This window comes from Ictalurus punctatus, chromosome 28, assembly GCF_001660625.3.
Source record: "Ictalurus punctatus breed USDA103 chromosome 28, Coco_2.0, whole genome shotgun sequence".
NCBI classification, from domain to species: Eukaryota; Metazoa; Chordata; class Actinopteri; order Siluriformes; family Ictaluridae; genus Ictalurus; species Ictalurus punctatus.
This window is the reverse complement of record NC_030443.2, coordinates 7877768-7894254: the sequence shown is the minus strand read 5'-3', so window position 1 is coordinate 7894254 and position 16487 is coordinate 7877768. Positions and strand designations below refer to the sequence as shown.

General features: G+C 39.9%; 1 protein-coding gene across 11 annotated transcripts in view; it reads right to left on the bottom strand.

The window, feature by feature from the left end:
* The window catches only part of mvb12ba (multivesicular body subunit 12Ba), an 87819-nt gene that overhangs the window by 35441 nt on the left and 35891 nt on the right, over window positions 1-16487 (bottom strand). For all 11 annotated transcript variants that reach the window (XM_017460122.2, XM_017460127.2, XM_017460124.3 and 8 more), the window contains 2 exons: window positions 10114-10243; window positions 4025-4174 (listed from right to left, as the gene is read on the bottom strand). In XM_017460122.2, coding sequence (XP_017315611.1) covers window positions 4025-4174; window positions 10114-10243 — 280 coding nt within the window. The remainder of the gene's footprint in view (window positions 1-4024; window positions 4175-10113; window positions 10244-16487) is intronic.

Genomic DNA, 16487 nt, shown 5'->3' with positions numbered 1-16487 from the left:
TAGTGGGAAGGGTCTGTCTTTGCAGAGCTTATCAATTCTGGGTGTTACTGGTGACAGGCAAACTCTCAAATCATTTTTCACATTAAGTCGTGCCCTGTATTTTGTCTTTATTGCCATCATGGCTGAGAAAGATGTCTCACAAAGACATGTGGTTGGGAAAAGAAACAATATTCTCATGGCCTGAAAAGCAACCTCCTGTACTCCTTTTCAACCATGGGCCAAAATTCTGCTGGGGTCTGCTGATTAAATCTCATCCTGAGAGTGCGATCACTGGATAATCCCAAAGGTTCATGCATCCTGAATGCATTTATTTTGTCACTTGCCTCCAATTTTGTTGAATAGACAGATTAAGTCCATTGAGATTACTAAAATGTTTGCAAGGTAGGTTAGTTTTGCCATCCGCTGTTGAACAGAAAAGAACAGTGCCAGATGAGTTTTACGTGCTTTCAAAAAGTCATGGAGCTCATATCTCAATTCGAACACTCACTCCAAAACTCTCCTGTGTGAGAGCCACCACACCTCCGAATGGAACAGTAGCTGATCATGAGCTGCCCACATCTCTGGGCATAGTTTTGCGAACAGATGTGAAGTCAGTGGTCTTGACTTAACAAAGTTCAAGGCTGCTACCTCTGCTTTCAACACATCATGCAGGTCAGGTGCCACTGATTTTGATGCAAGTGCTTGACGTATGTATTGAAGCATACAATGAGTGGCTATGATCTTTGGATTTACGGCTTGAAATCCGCTGACGGCTCCATTCCTGTGCCCAGTCATTGCTGCCGCACCATCAGTGCAAACAGAAACACAATTTTCCCAGCTCAGATGTTCTTCTATCATGAACGTGTCCAATATTTTGAAAATCTACTCAACCGTAGCTCTCCCTTCGAGTTCTTTGGGAAAAAAATTTCTTCCAAAACTTTACTATCCCACGAATATCGAATGTACACCAACAATTGTGCTGCACTGCTAAGGTCAGTACATTCATCAACCTGAAGCACAAACAGCTCACATGATCACAATCTTTCATTCAGTTGATATTTTACCTCAAAGGGCAGGTCTGTGATCCATCTGCCTACTGTATCATTGGACAGTGGTATGTATTTAATCTTGTTAATCTCCCCGAGCATCACTCTGCACATATCCACTGCTGCTGGAAGTATTAATTCCTCCCCAATTGTGTGCCTCTTTTTACGTTTGGCTATTCGCAGAGCTGCAAGATAAGATGCTTGCTGCGTTTTCTCGGGAATTGTCGTGATGTTAGTCAGTCGTACCTTTTGCTTTACATATTCTTCTTTCTTTCTCTGGACAAACTTCTCACTTTTATTTGCATGCTCTGGATGAACTGTTGTGAGATACCGGTTGAGTTTATATGGTTTCAACGCTTCAACAGATAAAATCTTCAAGCACAATGTGCACTGTGGTCTGCCGTCACTATATTCCACAAAATCGTATATTATGTACGAGGCATCCAATTTTCGCAATTTAAGTTTTTTTTTCCCTCACTAGGCTCTTCTGTATTAACTTTCTCAGCTAAGAGACTACCTCCTCCAACTAAAAACCTATCCATTTTAAATAGTCAGGTTTTATCAGTGTGTGGCTAAAAGTGCTGTACAATAGTATATCAACAGATGTCTCTGCTTGATGACATTTCAGTTTAGTGTGCTGTGTATAATTTATTTGATTTATTAATATTTCTCATTTTTATGTACATCAGAGTTCAAAGGTTGACAATTCCGACTTGCAGTTAAAATATATTTAAAAAATCCACCATCTGGCCTGGCCCCCAGTTTGAGAACCACTGTGCTAAGGGGATCACAACATTTTCTATGTTATTCTGGTATCTCTGGTATTTAGATCTATAATTTAACAAATACTTATAGGGAGCAGTAAATGTACTGACAACTGATATGTGGAGCATTCTATTACCTTAAAGGAATTCCCACTGCTTCCACATTGATGTCAGTAATATTTTAGTTATATGATTTTACAGAAGTATATGAAGACATGGCATTGGATTTCTAGTAGTATTAGAACCACTGCTTATGCATGCTAAAATTCATACCTAGCACCTTGTAAAGACCGAATTAATCCATTGTATAATAAGAGAATACTTAATAATCTGTTTCCTCTCTCTGTGATGCCAATGTAAGATCCTAACATATTTCAACTGCTTTTGTTCTTCTTGCTCAGTAGACCTGCCTAATCAATCCTGATGCTCTACTCACGCTATATATTGCTTCTTCATCTGGAGCTTTCTGTATTGATATAGATTTGTGTGCACTTCAATATACAGTATCTCACAAAAGAGAAAGTACACCCCTCACTTTTTTGTAAATATTTGATTATATCTTTTAATGTGACAACACTGAATAAATGACACTTTGCTACAACGTAAAGTAGTGAGTGTACAGGTTGTGTAACAGTGTAAATTTGCTGTCCCCTCAAAATAACTCAACACACAGCCATTAATGTCTAAACCGCTGGCAACAAAAGTGAGTACACCCCTAAGTGAATCTGTCCAAACTGGGCCCAAAGTGTCAATATTTTGTGTGGCCACCATTATTTTCCAGCACTGCCTTCACTGGTTGCCACTGGAGTCCTCTTCCACTGCTCCATGACGACATCACGGAGCTGGTGGATGTTAGAGACCTTGTGCTCCTCCACCTTCTGTTTGAAGATGCCCTACAGATGCTCAATAGGGTTTAGGTCTGGAGACATGCTTGGCCAGTCCATCACTTCACCCTCAGCTTCTTTAGCAAGGCACTGGTCATCTTGGAGGTGTGTTTGGGGACGTTATCATGCTGGAATACTGCCCTGTGGCCCAGTCTCCGAAGGGGACCATGCTCTGCTTCAGTATGTCACAGTACATGTTGGCATTCATGGTTCCCTCAATGAACTGTAGCTCCCCAGTGCCAGCAGCACTCATGCAGCCCCAGACCATGACACTTCCACCACCATGGTTGACTGTAGGCAAGACACACTTGTCTTTGTACTCCTCACACACTTGACACCACTTGAACCAAATAAGTTTACCTTGGTCTCATCAGACCACAGGACATGGTTCCAGTAATCCATGTCCTTAGTCTGCTTGTCTTCAGCAAACTGTTTGTGGGCTTTCTTGTGCATCATCTTTAGAAGAGGCTTCCTTCTAGGACAACAGCCATTCAGACCAGTTTGATGCAGTGTGCGGCGTATGGTCTGAGCACTGACAGGCTGACCCCCCCACCCCTTCAACCTCTGCAGCAATGCTGGCAGCACTCATAAGTCTATTTCCCAAAGACAACCTCTGGATATGACGCTGAGCATGTGCACTCAACTTCTATGGTCGACCATGGCGAGGCCTGTTCTGAGTGGAACCTGTCCTGTTAAACCGCTGTATGGTCTTGGCTACCATGCTGCAGCTCAGTGTCAAGGTCTTGGCAATCTTCTTATAGCCTAGGCCATCTTTATGTAGAGCAACAATTCTTTTTTTCAGATCCTCAGACAGTTCTTTGCCATGAGGTGCCATGTTGAACTTCCAGTGACCAGTATGAGGGAGTGTGAGAGCGATGACACCAAATTTAACACACCTGCTCCCCATTCACACCTGAGACCATGTAACACTAACAAGTCACATGGCACTGGGGAGGGAAAATGGATAATTGGGCCCAATTTGGACATTTTCACTTAGGGGTGTACTCACTTTTGTTGTCAGCGGTTTAGACATTAATGGCTGTGTGTTGAGTTATTTTGAGGGGACAGCAAATTTACACTGTTACACAAGCTGTACACTCACTACTTTACATTGTAGCAAAGTGTCATTTCTTCAATGTTGTCACATGAAAAGATATAAGCAAATATTTCTAAAAATGTGAGGGGTGTACTCACTTTTGTGAGATACTGTACTTTATAACATGTACTATTCATTATAATGTAACCAGGACTAGTCTTTTGCATGTTAAATCTCCTCAGACCACACACACTGATCCACAAACAATTATTAAATTTTCTTATGTCTAAAATCAGTTTATTCAGGCACACATACTTGGGCAGGACAGGAACTGAAGTAGAGTTGGTGACTGTTTGCATGCTGGTGGTGGCAGCTGTGGTGGAAGCATTGTTCTGCATGGGAGAGCAGTCTTGAGTTCTAGGCACCTTCCCCATTCGGTACCAGATCCCCATGTTGTTCAGCTCTCTGTGGGGAAATGGTCAATTAGATTAGGAATTTATAACCAACAGCCAAAAATAAATGGTGCCATATGCAATGTGTTATATTCCCATTTGATTTTTTCCCAGTTACCATCCAACATGCCTCTCGTATACTGGACACATTTGTCACTTAAGAGTTGTGTTCTTTATGAAGCATTTCACACTACTGGCTATGAAAGGCTTAAAAAAAAACCCCATCTGGTTTAGACAAGCATTTTTAGATTTTACTTCTCAGAGCCTAAAAATGTGCAAGATGTTATTGCACAAGATTCTCTTTTAGGCTTCCTATTACACTCTCGAATGTATAGTCCCTTCCATAAGTATTGGAACACAAGTACACTGAAAACATTTGGGTCTGAGATAAAAAAGGATGAATACGAGATGATAAATCAGAATGCCAGCTTTGATTTCATGAAATTTTCATCTAGATTTGTTAAGTATCTTATATGGTACCATTGGTGCTACCACCCAATCCTTAGGTGAGCAAAAAATACAGGAACAGACAGTTTGGCTGAATATCTTTTGCTCGCAATAACTATATCCAGTCGGTGACCCCCTTGACTTCACCTTTTTATTCTATGCTTGTTCTGTAACTGCCAACAGTTGTTGTTTTTTTCCATGGGGAACAGCCTGCCATATTTTGTGTGCAGGTCCAAAGCTCCTCCCAGAGTTTCCATCCTGCCCTAGCCTACCTAGTTCCCGCCTCAAAGGATGACATCACTGATTGACGACCATATATAAAGAGGAAGAAGAGTGAGAATGGTGTGATCTGTTGTTAGGAGATCGTTTGGTTCATGTTGCTTGCCCTTGTGGCTATCAAATATTCTGTATTCTGACTGCTGTTCTGGTTTTGACTCTTGCCTGGTTTTTGACTTTGTGTTTGGTTGTCCCTGTTTCTATTTATTTATATTCTTCACCATTGTATACATTATTCACTTGGTTCACCAGCAGTAGGGGTGTGGCTGCCATTTCTTTTGGGAGAGGGTCCTTTTGTCTCTGTTTTTGGCTTAGGTAGTTAGGGGAGTATCCTTGTATTTTCTATGTTAAAAACAATCCTTTTGTTTGTTATTTTGGCCCTGGTCAAAAGCTGGTTACTCTGTGCGGCCTAACCTAGACTGGGCCGTAACAATTGTGATACCTTCTCCCCTGCCCTGTGGAGGTTGTTGGTGATGTCACTGACTGTTTTCAGGTTTTTCTCTCACAATGTTTGTCATCAACTGCTGTTGTTTTCCTTGGTTGACCTGTTTGGTGTCTGGTTGTTAATACACCAGTGGTTTCAAACTGTTGTACAGGTTTAGCCTCCAAAGCATATACAATGGCTCTGATAAATTTTCCCTCTTTTCTCGTTAGCAGAAAGCTGTTGATTCAGCTTACTGCTTATAGAAATAGCCTTGTGCTATTCCAAGTATTACTGTCTGGCTACTCAAAGCTTTCTGAAACTTTCATTTTGTCTTCTTGAATTCCTCCTTGCCTCCTGTCCTGAAATTGTCTTCTTTTTCTTTAGCAGCTGTTTGTTTTTTGGAGAAGCAGCTGATGGTTTTAATGGGAATATAATTTCCTAACAGAAGCTGATATAAGATGTGATTGTATACCCATCCATATTGTGTGGAAGAGTATACATGTTCACTTGATTTAAACATGTCTCAATCTGTGGCACTGAGGAAGTGTTGTAGGTCTTCACTTGCTTAATGGCAATGTCTTAGTGCCCCCCCCAGACTTCACTGCTATCAGTTTCTGACAATAAGCAGGAATGAGTTGGACTGGAGCACGATCAGACAGTCTAAGAGGGCACTGGCATGGTATGCATATTTTTGATATGAGAAATATGTCTTTGTACCAGCTTTGATTAATATTGGAGCACAAACCTCCTCATTTCTCAATTAAATGAACAGGGGCTTGATCCACCCTGTATAGTTGAAATCCTGGTAATTCTACTATAACATCAGGAATCATGTCATTCAGCCATGTTTCCATGAAGCAGTAAACTTAAGTCAATCAAAATTCCTTTTCTGTGCTGGCAAGGATTTTGAGTTTGTTGATCTTGTTACAAATCAAGCACAAGTTAGACAAGAATACTTCCATGAGTAGAGGTCGCAGGCCTCTCTTCCTAAATCTGACCAGTGTTCTAACACGCTTGCCTCGCCATCTTTTTAGCACAGCTTGGAGAGACACGGGAGCGCACATCAGAAGCAGCACTAATAAAACCGCAGAGTTAAAATCTCTGGGCACTGATCATCCGGGACAGTTCTCTTGATATTAAGAAGCATACCTCTCAAAAAATTAAAGCCGAACTGGATCACTATTATGCCTGTCACGATTTTGTTGGACGATATATTGTCCCAGAAATAAATGCGATAAAAGATAGTCATTTTAAGACCATTTTCTATCACTGATATAGTGCTAATATAATAGAATAATAATGCAAATGCAACATTTCAAAGAGCAATGAACTTTTAATTCTTAGGAAAATTCAGACATTGACTAAAAATAGTTGTTGTCTTCTGATTAAAATATCCCTTAACTTTAGTCAATATTTCATCATGTCACGTTTATTAATTTTAGTCCATTTTACTCTGCCTAAAAGGGCATCGAATATTAGTCACCAGTGTTTTAGCGGATGAGAAAATGCAAAAATTAAACCGAACATTCACATTTTATATATATTAACTTGAACATGTATTAACAAAAACCTGAAAACTGCCATTGTGAAAACCCGATATCCTGAAATAATATTACAATGAGTACACTATTGTTATACAATTTTATGAATTGTATTTTGTGTGTTGCTATGGAAAGAGTATTCACAATGTGACTTATCATTCTACCTAGTGCGTTACTTAAGTTAACGTTCACTTGTGCATTTACTTCATTTTGTGCAGAAGCATGTGGTAATATTACATTTATGTTGTGTAAATGTCTCATCAGTCTCAATATGCATATAGTATGCATTTGGGTGCGTTAATTAACCCATTAGTAAAGCGCTTCATTGTACCAGTGTTCATTCACTGTTAAACTTCAGCTCAGGCAGCTTAAGCAGGTCAATCCCAGACATTATTGACTATGAGTGGATTATTTGAAACACTAGAACTATTCTTTCTAGATTGTTGTTCTTCAAAAAACATTGTTAGTCCATTGTTAATATCTTGTGAAATTTTTTTTCAACAGTATTTTTTAAAATTTAAATCAGAGCTTGTGTTGCTACATATCTTAAATGTGCATTTTTTTGTTAAATTCAATGAATATTTGAATTAATTTGACAGCCCTAGAGCAGATGAGAGGACATAAGCAGCGTGAATGGCTAAGATGTGGGTGAAATTCATTCTTATTTAAATAAACATGTATGTAAATACAATGGACAATATCAGGGGCGTTAGCTGGACTGTTAATCATCCGGGGCTGAGCTCAGATTTTTCTCCAACAACAAACTTTTTAAAACATACTTCTAAATAGACTGTCTCGCATTTTTTTCTTGGATGTGAGGACTAATTGCTTAAAATTGTGAAAATTGTACAAAAAGTTGGATTGATTATAAAACTTGCCTCGGGTGTCATCGCTCTTTGATGTACTAATTGACCGATAAAATATAAAACTTGTTGGCTATCTAACACGAGACTAGACTAGTTTAGTGTCACTAGCCAAAGGGAGGCACAACTAAACCATCACTGTATTGGTTTAGCTGGCAGGTTATGCAATAACCTGAGGAATATCAAGATCAGCAAAGATAATCAAGGTCATGTCCAGATATCATACAATAAGTCAATAACAATTATAGTTACAGGGTTAATCACCATTGACAAAAAATACACAAATGACAAAGATGCCAAAACACTGTGGTTGCCATCTTGGGCACCAATCTGAGAAAATCCCACTCAGATTCCCCCAGGAAAGTGGTTCAGGAAGAATTGGGGGACATGATAGTGGGAGTAATATAGTCACCACACTGTGACTTGAAGAGCCAAGCTGGTCAGGATATTCCATATCTGTGTAGATTTCCGCAAGGTGAATGCAGTTTCAAAAATTTGATTTTCCTACAGACAAGCTTTAGATGGCTTGTTTTTTGTTTAACCTTGGATTTTACCAAGGGCTATCGGCAGATTCCATTATTTCCAAAGTCCAAAGAACAGTTTTCTACACCCCATTTGGTTTACACTAATTTAAACTCTTCCCTTAGTGCATTTCAGGGTGACTGATATGTTTCAATGATTAATAAACCATGTTCTGCAGGCCCACTGTGCATATACTACTGTTTAATTAGGTGACAATCTAATATGAGAACAACATATGAGGACAGTGCTTGAGATGAGCTTGACTCAAGGTGAACCCAGAGAAATGGGTGGAGGGTCATTATATGGGCTTCCATTTGGGTCACTGGCAGCAGCTATCCCTAAACTGATAAGAATGCTGTGATGCCCATGTCCATGACTCAAGACAAAACAATGGGACACAGTTCCGGGGGCTGGCAGGATATTGCTACAGGTTTGTGCCTAGTGATTCTGACCGTACCAACCCACTGCCTAATCACACTAAAACAAAAACTTCTGATTTTGTATAGTGGTCAAAGCAGTGCCAGTGGGCATTTGTGATTGTTAAAGCAGTTCTCTGTGGGGCCCCTGCGTCTCTCTCCAGTCTTCTCTCTCCCATCTCTCCGTCACTATTTTTGTCTCTCCCTTTGTGATTTAAAAAAAATTAAACCAAGATAAGTTACGTCCGTTCTTTTTTCATCTTTAATGTGATACAGCAACCAACAAAATTTAAGTAAAAACTAAACAGAAAGGTTTTAGGGTGGGAAAACTCTGTTAAAGCACCTTTTGCTTGTAATACAGCACTCTGTATCTTGATTTGGCCAATTTTATAGCACTCTTCCTTGGAAAATGCTCCTGACCTATCATATTGTGAAAGGATCTCCTCGGCACAACCATAGTCATTCCACAGGTTTTCAAGTATTTCAAGCTGGGTTGGTGGGCTGGGTTGTTCTTTTTCCCCATGAGACAGGGCTTCTGTCCAGACGCGTTTATAAAAAATAAATAAATAAATAAATAAATAAAAGAGACTGCCGTCACATTCAGGGAGTGACCAGTACTTGCCAGATATTCCTGCAGCTCCTTTAGTATTACCATAAGTCTCATGGCAGCCACCCTGATAAGTATTTTTTCTAGTCCTTCTGTCAATTTTGGAGAGAAGTCCTGCTCTTGGAAATGTTACTGTGGTGCCCTAATTTTCTCCACTTGTTGATGACCTTCATGGTACTACTTCCATAGTACATCTAATGTTTTTAATTTCTTTTGTCGTCTTCCCCTGATTGATACCTTTTGAGAACAAGATCCCATACATGTTTTGTAAGCTCCTTGAGGACCATAGTTTCAGCAGTCAGATGAAACCAAGATGAGGTCAAGAAAATCCTATAGAAACAACTGAACTTTATTTTGGGTTAATAGGACTCATCTCATTTATGATAGGAGTAATTACTTTTAAACATGATTTTGAGTGTGACTGGTTAGTTAGAAGCACAGTCACATAAAAGTGTGTGCACAGTTGTGCAGCCAGGTTATTATAAGTTTTTCTTTTTCTATTTGTTTTTCACTTGAATTTTGTTGGTTGCTGCATCACGTAGGTGGAAAAAGATCTGACTTGATTTATCTTTCTTTAATTTTATTTACATTACGCAAACCTTTTAACAAAGGTGTGTATACTTTTTTGTATATCCACTATATATTAGTAAACATTAAATGACTGATTGATAGGTCTCCTGACATTAAAATTAAATGAACTGTTCTGACTTAAACATTCAACTTTGTAAAGCATCTTACAGTGAACACAAATAGGGCCTAGGTAGGTCGGTTCATAAAGCATAACTATGCCCATAAAACATGTGTTGTAAGCAGTTGGGAATCATTCATCTGACTGCAGATCTTTATGGGAACTGACCCTATGAATGTATACTGTGGTGGGGCCTGTTTGGAGCGTCCCAGGATGCGGATGTCACAAATTGCAGCCTCAGTGGAGTCCCTTGGGATAAACTTAATACACAGCCTCCGTTTCCTGAATGCCGGCTCCTCTGAAGTGAATAAGAAACAGAGATTGAAGTAGAAAAATGAATGGAGAGGAAACAGCAGTATGGATAAAAGCACTGGTTAGGACTAATTAACAGATTAAATAACACTTCATTATAATTTGCATTGGGGTGGATTTGGGGAAAATGCTGCAAACCTGCAACCACAGGTTTTCCAAGTTCCAAAATTTACTTGTTAATTTAAGAAACTATTACTAGATACTGGTGACTCTGAAATACTGTATTCTATATACATCATTGTCTCCATAAAACTCTCTGTCAGTGGTAGTCTGTAATGAAAATAATTATGTTTTTCCTTTATAAAAAAAAAAAAAAAAAAAAAAAAAAGGCCTATAGCAATCATGATTAGAGATGGCACTGATGACACCCAGGACCTGTATCGGGCCAATATTTACAAAAATGGCGGCTCGGATATCAGCGAAGAAAATAAAACTCTAGCCAATCCTGTAACAAACATAGCTTGAAGTATCAGAGAATTTCTTGTAGTGCAAAAATAAAAAGGAGGTTAAAGTAAGGTTTACAGTCACGTAGGCAGACAATCATGCAATACCACAGTAGCCACATGGCCTAACATTAACAACAATCAGTGAGCTATTCAGCAAGGCAAATGTATAAAAACTGCTATCATGTCAGCTGTGTTTTTTGACTGAGTAAGCAAGTTAACTATGTTTCAAAACAACGTCTTTCCCAAATCAAGAAACTATTAGATGGGAATTTACAGTTCCCATATAATAATATTTGATCAGATTTACTTTAGTTTTTGGGTTTGTTACATTCCAGAAAGATCAGAAAAGTTCACTGGACACACAGTATCAGAGTCTTCTTTAAAGTTGGGCACAAGCAGAGTGCTCCTGGGGTCCTTTAAACAGCATTTCATTATAATGGCTGTACAATTTCGCAGAAAGGTTTTTATTAACGATGTAGAATGATCATTTAAGAACAATGAAATTAACATAATTTTTTTTTTTTTTTAAGAGCCCAGCTGAGATTATGCAGCTCTTCAGTCTTCATGGGCTATATGGAACAGTAGCTCTACAAATAAAAGCATTTCTATATAAGCACTATTTCTACTATGTTATTTTGGAGCTTAGCGCTGGAGAAACTTAGGACAGTGCTGATAGAATATGGCATGTGACTAATGCTATTTTCTCTCCCTCTGTGATACAGGTAAGCCCAGATGAGATGCTACAACTGCTGAGCTGCAGACTTTGCTACTTATCAGGGCCGCAATGTATCACACTTCCTCAGCTTAGAAGCCACTGGCACAACCTATATCAGGGCCAATTGTGTGAACTACAAGTCGTCCCATGCTTGATCAACAGAGTGATGCACTTTTTATTTCACCCACTAGGTGGCCACTTGGGGAACTGAACACACTAGAAAAGCTTTGGGATCAACTGCAAATACCTGGCTTGATGGTAGGGCCCATATACCCTGACAGAGAAGGCAGGCCCCATGAATTATCACCTGCAACATCCCAGTAAGTGCAAAGATGCACAAGTATACCAAATAAAGTGGACTGAACCTGTTCCGTTTCTCTTTCCACTAGCTATCACCCACACTGACCTGCCATGGTGTACCTTGTTCAAAAAGGGAGAGATTTAGTCCCCCACCCAGCAACAAGACCTCAGTTTGCAGAGGTCTTTTGTGGGGAATCAGGCCTAACAACCGGTTGCGAATGACATTCAAACCTCAACGTAATTGGTGATCTGGCAGTGGCCCTACTATGTCCCAGAGGCCCCTCGTCGGGTTATTGAGGAGCAGGTGGCATCATGGATGTCCTCTAACCTTTGGCCCCATTATTGTAGCTCCATAAACCAACGGCATGTCTACAGATCTGTAATGACTTTCAGAGGCTCAACCAGGTCTTTGACCTTAACAGCTCCTTTCCCAATAAACACGAGGGACTGTCACAGTCAGGCTGTCCCGTTTTGTGAGGTCTGAAAGCGGAGACTAAAGAGTATAATTTAGGCACAAATCTTTTCCCCTCGAACACCTGGGACATGTTCCCCTGTCTGACGCACAAGTCTGCAAAACAAAGTGGAGAGTAAAGTCAGGAGAATGTAAGAGTGGTCCACCACAGAGTTCAGCTTTTACCTGAATAAAAGCCTGTTGGCATGGTGTCGTCCACTGGACCAGATCTGGCGCTCCCATTCTAGTGAGATCAGTCAGAGTGCTGGTGACCTCTGAATAATTAGGCACAAAACCATGATAATAATAACAACCAGCCTGCTCCAGAAACTCTCTCACCTCTTTTTTGTTCTTGGGTCTCAGGCAGGCCACAATCGCTGCTGTCTTATCAATCCACCACCCAAGTGGAAGCCCAGATACCGCACTTCAACCTGTCCAATTGCACACTTTTTTGGGTTGGCAGTAGGGATGTCACGATACCAAAAATCTAATAACAGTACCAATACCACCAAAAGTACATGATACTCGATACCAAAGTCGATACCACGGTGTGGTATAAAAATAAAATAAAAAAAACTCTCCTGGAGGACATCCTCCTCTGGCTAATACTGGCAAAGGGGGTGGGGGGGGGGGGGTATTTTAGTTATCAAACACTGTCCATAATGAGTGGACATGCACTCCTAAACATGTGTGCGCGCGCGCGCACGCACGCATCTGTGTGCTTGCGTGCGCGCGTGCTTGCGCGCGTGCTTGCGCGCGCACACACGCACACACACCCCTTATACCCTGAATGCAAGCATTAGTTTAAATTCACTGATATGGTGGCAGACCAAAAATATTTATTAAAAGCATGAACATGTGAATACTTATTAGTGATATTAGGCTACATTTAGCTGGCAGGACACAGGCTGAATGGCGATGCATGGCCCATTAGGAGGTAGTTTATGCGTTGCGTTAGAGTCTTTAACAAATAACTGGCTATCGCAAACATTACATGGAGCATAACATTAGCTGGTTTCATGGCCATAATGCCAGCTGCCTCAAACAAACATAATATAGGTCTTTCAGGTCCGTTGCTAAATTCCAAGTGTTTCCTCACTTTGTTTGAAATGAACGATAGCATCGGTTGCACACTGGAAACCGATACTAACTTTCCTCTTTTTTCCTCTCAACGAGTCGGGGCGCAGCTAAACTTGAAGCTAAACTAATCTTTTGTAGTTTTTCCCGTGTGCTTGTAGGCATTATTCTTCTTCACCACTTGTGGACCAACTAAAACACTTGCACATATTTGCTGCCCCATCAGGTCCGGAAGAATCGCAACCTCAGTACTTTCATTACAACCGGTACCAACAGAAATGCAGTAAAACAAGTACCATCACGTTTTAAGAATGTTGGTACCGACTTGGTACCGAAGTATCGGTTCTCGTGACATCCCTAGTTGGCAGGGAGTCCCACTGAGGCTATTTGACAACTTCCATGATTTAGGACTGTGAGAGGTGGTCTCCACAGGGGATCAGGGTAAATTATGCCATACATTTTAGACTCACCTTTGGTCACAGCTCCTCCTTCTCTGGAATGACCATACAGCAATACACATCCCAATTCAGAGCCTCGTTGTGCACAAACTTCCGAATAATATTTTTCAATGTTTGATTAAACCTTTCAACCAGGTCATCCATTTGTAGATGGTAAACACTGGTATAAATCTACTTACTTAAAAACTCACATAGCTTGTGAAGTGTGCGTGATATAAACTTGGTGCCCTGATCAGTCAGAATCTCTTTAGGGATTCTGATCCAGGAGATTATTTTGAAGAGTGCCTCTGCAATACTGTGCTGAGATGTTGCAAAAAGGTACAGCTTCTGGGTGTTGCGTTATTGACCAGGACTAACAAAAAATTATGCCCTCATGTAGTCTGTTCCGACAAGGTCCATACCAATTCTTTCAAAGGGGACATCAATTAATGGCAGGGGGTACAATAGGACTCTATTCCAACTGAAGAGTATACATAAATGTTTTTATTCCAATTGAACCATCAGTCAGATATGTAAACATGGTGTAATAGTATGCATTACATGATCGAGAGCCTTTTCATTAGAAACTGGTTTTTAAAAAAAAAAGAAAAAAGAAAAAAAAAAAAGGTGCGGTTGTGTGTCATTTTTAATCTATGCATTTTCCCTGTATTTTTAAAGTGAATTACTTCAGTTTTATTTAAATTATAAAAGCTGAGTAGTTTTCAAAGAAATGAAATTCAGATCAGTATTAATATTGAGTTGATATTCAAGGTTTCAGTATCGGAAAATAAAAAGTGGTATCAAGCCATCTCTAATAACGATATAAATCATTTTTTAAATTCAGAATTATATTATTAAGACATGAAGACAAGTAAATTATTGAAATGTCCCCCACTGTGTCATAAAAGGGACAACAACAATAGTGGGTAACAGCAGTTATTTTATAACCAGTTTATATGCATTTATGCAAATACTGTCTGTGACACAGTACACAGCTCAGATAGTCCAACATGGAAAATGCAGGCAGGTCCATACATACTGGGACACTGAAAATAAATATTGTCTACCACAGGTACATAGGAAGAAGACCTCAAAGTGTAGACTTTCTGCTTTAATTTGAGGGTATATACATCCAAACTGGGTGAACATTGTAGGAATTACACATACATCAGCTATAATGGATTGTGTTCATGCATATACATCCATTTCTGGATATTTAAGTAAACTATAGCACGGTAAACATCTGTAGAGGTATATGGAAAACCATAGGAAATATACTTTTTGTATTACCATTTGCTCCAACAGTGAAAGAACCCCCCCCGAGTATTTCCATCTCATGACTTTCCGATAGAGGAAAAAAAAAAGAAAGCAATGGATTACGGCATTCAGAAGAGAAAAAGATGTCAAATTTACCATCACTCCCTCAGTAGCTGTAAAAAAAAAAAAAAAGGTTAGGTATGTGGCATTCCTCCATTATTTCACTTATAAGTAAGCACATAAAAGTGTGGCATTTGCATAGTCAGCCACATCAAGAACCCTCCAGGAGGTAGGCACAGCTGGGTCAAAGTCAACAATCAAGAGAAGTCTTCACCAGAGTAGATACATAGGGTTTACCACAAGATTTAAACCAGTAAGCTTCAGAAAAAGGAAGAACAAATTATAGTTTGCCAAAAACATCTAAATAAGCCCCTACAGTTCCGCAACATTCAATGGACAAATGAGACAAAAGTCAACCTGTACCAGACAAAAAAAAACTGCATACCACCTCATCGTATGCTGTGGGCATGTATGGCTGTCAATGGAACTGGTTCCCTTGTATTTACTGATGCTATGACTAGTGACCATAAAGGATACATTTTAAGTGTATTTTATGCACTCAGATTTAGTCAACTGCTACAAAACTAACTGGGTAGTGCTTCCCAGGGCAGATAGACTATAACCAGAAGCATACAGTACTTTGAAAGCAAACCAGACCTGAAGCCAGTTGAGCATGCATTTCACTTGCTGAAAGCAAAAGGCCCAAGAACAGGCAGGAACTGAATGCAGCTGCAGTAAAGGCCTGGTGATGTCTATGGGTTCCAGACTTCAGGCAGCCATTGACTGTAAATGATTTGCAACAAAGTTTTAAAAATGACAATTTAAATTACAATTATGGTAGTTTGTGCAATTATTTTGGTCCCATAAAAAAGGAAGGACCACATATAAAAAGTCATTCTTTTTATATGTAATTCTGGTAATTGACCATTCAGTCTATTTCAGTGGTTCTCAACCCGGAGGGGAGGTGCAGAGAGATCGGAAGGGGGCGCAAATTGTTTTCTAGGAAAGAAAAAAAAAAAAAAAAAAAAAAAAAAAAAAAAAAAAAAAAAAAAAAACACAGACAGGGCATCATTTGGGTACTCTGTGTATTTTATTGCTTTTCAAATAGAATGTGCATAAATGAAAAACCCCACATTCCCTCTCCCTCTGCATTTTCTTTTTGCTGGGGAGAGGCAGAGCTTAGCCTGCCTTTTATCTAGCTGTCAGTGTTGCCAACTTAGTGACTTTTCAGACCCCTTTAGCAACCTTTTTGCGCGCACACACACACACACACACACACACACACACACACACACAGCACCTAACGACAAATCTTGTGACTTTTTGGGCAAACCTTAGCAACCTTCCAAATGTCGCCAGTACTGTCCTGCAAGCGCGAGGTCTTGCTTTCTCGCTGCACTCTCACCCCTCTCCGCGTCTGCTCTGTTCAGACGCTCTCTGGCTGAGAGCCGGAGATTTAACAATGTCATGGATAAGGAGACGTGCCC